Source organism: Quercus robur, chromosome 1 (assembly GCF_932294415.1).
Source record: "Quercus robur chromosome 1, dhQueRobu3.1, whole genome shotgun sequence".
Classification (NCBI taxonomy): Eukaryota; Viridiplantae; Streptophyta; class Magnoliopsida; order Fagales; family Fagaceae; genus Quercus; species Quercus robur.
Genome location: NC_065534.1, coordinates 42270466 through 42278612, shown reverse-complemented (window position 1 = coordinate 42278612; position 8147 = coordinate 42270466). Strand labels below are relative to the sequence as shown.

Below are 8147 nucleotides of genomic sequence, written 5' to 3'. Positions count from 1 at the left end.
ATAGAGTTAACATTATAAAATTTACTCATGCATTGTAATTTAAAACTTTTCCTTAGAATAGCATGTCTATGGATTTGTGCCTATGGTTCAATCTCCATTGAACTCGTACACACCCATCAAGCTTACATAGCCCATTTCTTTGCTTTGGCACTAACATATTTTTTCACTGTCATTTTTATTTGCATGGTAAAAATGAGAAATTGTGGATGATAGTAAGGTGCTACTCTTCCAACCCCCTCTCTTAGTCTTGCAATTTATTTTATGCATAGCATCTAGTATTCACATGCTATCTACCTAGTAAATACTCGCATGCTATTGTATATTATATCTTTCATTGCATGCTTCCTCACATGCTACCTATGTATATATCTCAGATTCTTTGATTGTAAATACTCTATGACATTATTATTCACATGGTATTTTATAAGTAAATAAATACTCACATGTATATACATATGGATTGTTTGCAAAAAAAAATCAAAAATAAAAATGCCAAGTATCTCATTTCTTCATTTAAAAAAATGATGTTTATCTTATCAAAAAAAAAAAAAAAAAAAGATGATGTTTGAATTAAATTAAAATAAGGTATTATCTTCGGATAGTCCTTGGGGGGTGCCTAACACCTTCTTTACACATAACCGAACTTCCGAGTCCAAAATCTTTTGGTTTGCCTTAATTAATAAACCCTTAAAAATTTGGTTTAGTTAATTAGGCAAATTAAAATGAATTAGACCCATAGGTGACCAATCACACCTAATACAAAACCAATAGTTGGTGGCGACTCCTAAAATAAAAATAAGAAAAAAGGATTCACATACCCACAAGAGTTACGTCACTAAAGACCCTATGTGCGACCAAACCCTAAGAAAAAAAGAAACTTTTTGGAGTCGTCCACGGAGCTAATCTTAGATGTAAGGTTAAATTTATGTTAATGCATTGGCAATATTGACTTGCTCATGTAATTATCATGTGAGCAATTTAATCATGACATTATGAACATATGATAATAAGCATGACAATTATAAACACGTGAAAACAATCATGGTAACTATGAACATGTGAAAATAAGCATGGCAATTGAAGAGGGAGAAAATTGGAGGTGATGGATCCACTTAGATGGACTTGACAATGTGAGACAAATGGGCTAATAGTGAACGGATCCTATGTGAACGGACACAGGGTGGACGAATCAAAAGGCCATGTGGCACTTGACTGGTCATTATGTGGTCTCTAAGAAACCCTAAACGGAAACGACTTGCGTCTCAAGATTAACCCTAGTCCATAGAGTCCCAATATGAATAGAATTCTAACATGAAGAGGATTCAGGAATATATGCACATTAATGGAGATCTTCTCCATAAGGAAAAGACTTGTGACGCAAGCAAAGGAGTTTTATTTTCCACTACTATAAAAACCCGAAGACCCTCAGAAAAAAGTTACGTATAATTCACCCCAACTCTAGCACTCTAGAGTTGTGAAGAAGTTCTAACTTGACCTTCAAAGGATATTTGGCCAGCACCACACCGATGCTCTCTGTTAGGCTTTCTCTTTTTGTTGTGCAGGTATTGTTTCGGGCGTGCAAAGGCTGTGTGGCTCACTGGTGATTTTTCGGCATCATCAGTTGGCGTCGTCTATGGGGACGTTCGTGATTTTGTAAGCCATATTATTGCCTCCCAGACAAAGAGTTGCATGGTACTTACTCACTCGATGGTGACCACCACCAACAATCAAGGCGACGAATCACAACCCACTGCCCTAGAAAGGCAAGTACAAACCCTCACAACAGCGATGAAGCGCCTCACCAAACAGAATCATGACCTAGAGAAACAGTTGCACCAGAAAAACGCAATGATGGATACCCAAGAGGAAGACCAAGAAGGCACCAGTGCTGAAAGAAGGAACAAAAAAGGTCCGGAAGGAAGTAATGCCCTGAGCAGGCCAAAGCGATTGGACACGAGCCGGCCATCCGTCACCGATACAGTTTCGCCTTACATAGTCGCTGAGATGCAGATGATGAAGGAGCGGATGGATTTTACGATTAACGCCTTCAAAGGACAGGTGTCTGGCAACCTCGATACTTAGTCCATCGAACAGATTCACCATTGATTGCCTTCGTCACCTCATACCCCCTTCCACAAAAGTTTCGTATGCTGCAGGTGGAAACTTACGATGAATCCAAGGATCCCTTGGATCACCTAAAGTCTTTCAAGACCCTGATACACCTACAAGGGGTACCAGATAAGATCATGTGCAGAGCCTTCCCCACCACGCTGAAGGGATCCGTAAGGATCTAGTTCAGTAGGCTGACGCCCAACTCCATTAGTACCTTCAAGGAGTTAAGTGCCCAATTCGCCTCACACTTCATCGGGGGACACAGGTACAAGAAGTCTACTACATGCCTAATGAACACTAAGCAGCGGGAGGACGAGATGCTGAGGTCCTACATCACCCGCTTTAACAAAAAGGCTCTCTCGATTGATGAAGCTGACGATAAGATACTCGTGGCTGCGTTCACAAACTGACTACGAAAGGGTAAGTTCCTGTTTTCTTATACAAGAACGACCCAGAAACTAAGTTGGATGTGCTGTACAGGGCAACCAAGTACATGAACGCGGAAGATGCATTGCTGGCCTGAGAAGAGAGGCCTAAAAAGAGAGAAAGACAAGAAGACATACTGCAGGACAAGGGACCAAAGATGGTGAGGACAGGAGAACGACGGGAGGACAAGCACCCAAAACCCCCCACGAGGAAATTCACGAGTTTCACCCCGTTGACTACCCCGATCGACCAAGTCTTGATACAGATTAAGGATGAAGGAGCCTTGACCTTTCCAAGAAAGCTGAAGGGAGACCTTAATAAGAGGTCTTGAGACAAGTATTGCCGATTCCACCGCGACCACGGCCATGACACGGCCGACTGTTACGACTTGAAGGAACAGATTGAAGCCCTTATCCAATAAGGAAAGCTGCAGAGGTTCGTCAGTAAGGAGAGAACGAACCCACCCCAAGAACAGGCTCCTCAATGAGAGAATGAGCGTCCCAAGCCGCCTATAGGGGAATAAGAATGATTGTAGGAGGCATGACGGCTACTGGGTCATTCAAAAAGGCTAGGAAAACTTACCTCAGGATGGTTCAGAACGTCCAGCTGACAAGTTTTGTACCAAAGATGGCACAGATAAACAACCCCATCATTGGATTCTCGGAAGAAGATGCTCGACATCTTCACCACCCACATGACGATGTAATCGTAGTTAGCATACGAGTTGGAGATTACAATATGCACCGGGTTCTAGTCGACAATGGCAGCTCGGCTGACATCCTTTATTACCCAGCATTCCAATAGATGAGGATTGAAAGAGAGCAATTGATTTCGACAAACGCTCCACTCGTTGGATTCGGAGGAACATTGGTGTTCCTTCTTGGGCCAGTCACATTATTAGTGACGGTGGGCAACTACCCCTAACAAATCACCAAGGACGTAACCTTTCTTGTGGTCGACTGCTCGTTTGCTTATAACGCCATCATAGGATGATGTACACTCAATTCATGGAAGGCTATAACATCAACCTACCACTTAATGATCAAGTTCCTTACAGATTACAGAGTAGGGGAACTGCGTGGAAATTAAGTGGCTGCGCACTACTTAGCTATGACAGAGATGGACGACCACCTCCAGGCCATGGACATAGAAGAACAATGGACAATAGTGGAGTCGACGGAAGAACTAGAAGAAGTGACCCTTGATGACTCAAGGCCCAAGCGGACAACTAGAATGGATACGTTGGCTAGTCAACCAGTACGTCAAGCGTTCATGACGTTTCTAAGAGAAAATCAAGACGTATTCGCCTAGAGTCATGAGGACATGCCAGGGATTGGCCCCTCAATCATAGTTCACAGGTTGAATGTGTCGCCCTCATCCTCTCCCGTCCGACAGAAAAAGCGAGTGTTCGCTCAAGAGTGAGACAAAGCCATAGTTGAGGAGGTTCGGAAGTTACTGGAAGAAGATTTTATTCGAGAAGTGTACTACCCTAACTGGTTGGCAAACATGGTTATGGTAAAAAAGTCCAATGGAAAGTGGAGGATGTGCGTAGATTTCATGGACCTCAATAGAGCTTGCCCTAAGGATAGTTACCCGCTCCCATGGATAAATACCTTGGTAGACTTAACCACGAGACACTAGCTTCTGAGTTTCATGGATGCGTTTTTAGGCTACAACCAGATCAAAATGGAGGAGGCTGATCAAGAGAAGACTTCTTTTGTCACCAGCCAAGGACTTTTCTGCTACAAAGTGATGCCATTTGGACTTAAGAACACGGGGGCAACGTACCAGAGATTAATGAACAAGATTTTTGCACACCAGATTAGGAGGAATGTGCAAGTTTATGTAGACGACATGCTGGTGAAAAGTTTACAAGAGGACGATCACTTGAGCGATCTCCAAGAGACCTTCGACACCCTCCGAGCGCACAACATGAAATTAAATCTGAATATGTGTGCGTTCGGGGTTACTACAGGGATGTTCTTGGGATTCATGGTATCCCAAAGGGGTATTGAGGTCAGTCCAGAGAAAATACGGGCTATAGTGGAGCTGAATGGCAAAATAGCAGCACTAAGCAGGTTCGTCTCAAGGGTGACGGATAAATGCCTACCCTTCTTCTACACATTGAAGAGATCATTTGAGTGGACAGATGAGTGCCAGCAAGCGTTTGAAATCTAAAGTTGTATCTTTCATCTCCTCCATTACTCAGCCCATCCAAGCTAGGGGAAGAGCTTTCTCTATACTTAGCCATCTCGCAAGCCACTGTCAGCATGGCTTTGGTAAGAGAAGAGGATGGGTTTACTTTACAAGCCGAGCATTTTGAGGAGCAGAAGAAAGGTACCCACAGATGGGAAAGCTAGCTTTCGCATTGGTGACCACGGCACTAAAACTGAAGCTGTATTTTCAGGCATATACTATTGTTGTCCTAATGGATAAGCCTCTGAGAAGAGCTATGAGTAGCCCCGAGGCTACGGGACGGATGGCGTTATGGGCAATCGAGCTAAGTGAGTTTGATATATAGTACTGTCCATGCCCAGCTATAAAGGGACAGGTGGTGGTTGACTTCATTGCCGAATTCACCCTCATGGAAAGCTAGGGGGTAGAAGAGATCCCGCAGTGGAGCATCCACACGGACGGATCCTCCAATAAGCAAGCAAGAGGTGTCAGCGTGGTACTCCACACTTTGGAGGGAGATAGGATCGATTGTATGATCCGCCTGGACTTTCCTACGACTAATAACGAAGCAGAATACGAAGCTTTGATTGTAGGACTGGACCTCGCGAAAGCAGCAGGGGCTAAAAACATGATTGTACACTACGATTCCCAAGTCGTAACCAATCAGGTTAATGGCAGCTACGAGTGCAAGAATGAAAGGATGAATAAGTACCTCGAGGAGGTGAAGGGTTGAATTGGCAACCTCCAAGTCAAATTCTTCCAAATCCCAAAGGAGGAGAACGAGTGTGCCGATCAACTGGCTAAGGCTGCCTCAGCCAAACACATGCTCATCCCCAATCAGGTATTATCTTTCGTCCAAGTCTCATCACTTATAGATGATGGTGCGAATATGCAGGAGATAGGTTCTAAAAGCAATTGGACCACGCCATTAGTCTCCTACCTAAGGAATGGCATGCTACCGAACGAGAAGGATGCTGCGAGGAAACTGAAGGTCCAAGCATCCCGATTTGTTCTAATAAAGGACGTCTTGTACAAAAGAGGCTTCTCCCGCCCGTACCTAAGGTGTTTAGGCCCCGAGGAAGCAGAGTACGTCATAAGAGAAGTTCACGAGAGGATCTGCGGAAACCACTCGGGAGCACGATCATTAGTGCACAAGTTGATTCGAGCGGGATACTACTAGCCCATCATGAAGAAGGACACGCAAGCTTATGTCAAAGCCTGCGACAAGTGTCAAAGGTTCAGCAACGCCATTAGACAACCATCCGAGGAACTCACCCCTATGACGGCCCCATGACCATTCGCTTAATAGGGGTTAGATGTCATGGGTCCCTTCCCAACAGCGATCAAGCAGCTGAAGTTCCTGGTAGTCGACATCAATTACTTCATGAAATGGGTAGAACCAGAAGCCTTAGCCACTATTACGGAAAATAATATTTGGAGTTTTGTCTGGAAGAACATCATTTGTAGATATGGGATACATAGGGTGCTTGTCTCAGACAATGGAAAGTAGTTCGACAACAGTGCATTCAGAGACTTCTATTCAAAACTAGGAATCAAGAACCACTACTCGTCGCCCGCCCACCCACAAGCCAATGGACAGATTAAAGTTATGAACCGATCTTTGCTCAAGATCATTAAGACTCCGCTCGAGGGGACAAAAAGCATATGGCCGGACAAACTACCAAGTGTTTTATGGGCATACCAGATAACAGCAAGGACACCTACGGAGGAGACATCATTTCGAATAGCATACAAAAGCGAGGCAATCATCCCAATAGAAGTAGGGTTCACAAGCTACCGAGTGGAGAACTATGACGAGAACAAAAATGATGAAGCTATACGCTTGCAACTTGACCTGGTGGATAAGGTCCGGGCAATAGCTGAGCAAAGGTTGGTACAATACTAGAACCTCATGGCGAAGCACTATAACTCCAAAGTCAGACACAGAGACTTCTAGGTCGGAGATCTTGTTTTGAGGAAGGTAATGGACGCTGCTAAAGATCCTACTCAAGGAAAGCTCGGCCCCAATTGGGAAGGACCTTATAGGGTTACATCATGGCAAAGGAAAGGCACCTACCACCTTGAGACGCCAGACAAGCAAAAGTTGCAACATCCATGGAACGTCGAGCACCTACGGAAGTACTACCAGTAGAGATGACAACGTGGGGAGCAACATCCCCTAATTTTCCAGTCTACTTTAATTAATTTTTGTTACATTTCCAGTTTTCCAGTTTACTTTTTAGACAATTTCTCGCTACAATACTTCTTAGGTATCTTTACTTTTTAAGCCCAAGAGGCAGGTATTTTTCTTTAGAGAACTATTTTTCTACGAATGAATGATTTATATAAACAGGAGTATTCAGATATGATTAGTGAGTTTTTTCCATGAAATTTTATCAATTCCATAAAGTGGACGAATTCATCCAAGAAGGATGAAACAGTATGGAGTCCATACAATGGATGAATTCATCCGTGAAGGACAGAATAACCAGTCCACAAACTGGACGGATTCATCCGTGAAGGATGGAATAACGAAAATCCACAAGATGTCACAAGAGGGTGAAAATATTATTAGGTCTAACAAGTGGACGTGTCTATTACAAACCCTAATAAAATGGATGGTTCATCCCAGGAGGATGAAATATCCTGAAATCCATAAAAAGGACAAGTTATTATTTAAGTCCTTAAATCGGACAAATTCATCCGAGAAGGATAAAAAATCATTAAGTCCTTAAATCAGACGGACTCATTCGAGAAGGATAAAAAATCATTAAGTCCCTGTAATGGACAAATTCATCCAAGAAAGGTGAATTGTTATCAAGTCCACAAAATAGACGGGGTCATGCAAGTCAAAGTGGACGGCTTCAAGCCCATATTGTGGACGGATCCATCAAAATAGATGACCGTCTACAAGATGGGTATAAAAGCTAGTAAAAAAAAGAAACGTCCACAAGATAGACGGGTTGAACAGAACGAACCCACTACAATCATGAATAAACTATAAAGCTAGCAGATAAGCATAAAAAGTGGACGGATAAAAGAGTAGAACCATCACAAAGCCCTTGAAGGGAAATGTTTACATACCACCAATGACGGATAAGTTAAAAAGACTGTTCCCCAAATAGTTACAATTCCATAAAAAAGAAAAAAAAAAAAGATTACTGATAAGGGGGTATGTTTTCAACATTCTCTTGAACAACATTCTCGGGTTAACAGGCATCACCCTTGACAGGCTGGGCTTGGCTTTGAATAGGAGCTGATTCTTCGTCACCAGGAACTACATCATCTGCAAACAGATCCTCCATACTCTTAGAGGCGACGGGCTGAGTAGTAGCTTAGGCTTGGGCATCAATGTTGAATTGAGAAAAGTCAAGGTCAGGATAAGCTTTCTTGGCCTGACGGAAAGCGTCATCAAAGTCGTCCGCATATGAGGT

General features: G+C 43.2%; 1 protein-coding gene across 1 annotated transcript; it reads left to right on the top strand.

Annotated features, from left to right (window-relative positions):
• Positions 1 to 4808: 4808 nt before the first annotated feature.
• Positions 4809 to 6619, top strand: LOC126712274 (uncharacterized). The gene is made up of 2 exons (XM_050411543.1): positions 4809 to 4875; positions 6264 to 6619. The coding sequence occupies exons 1-2, from the start codon at positions 4809 to 4811 to the stop codon at positions 6617 to 6619; spliced, it is 423 nt and encodes a 140-aa protein (XP_050267500.1).
• The last annotated feature ends 1528 nt before the right edge of the window (positions 6620 to 8147 follow it).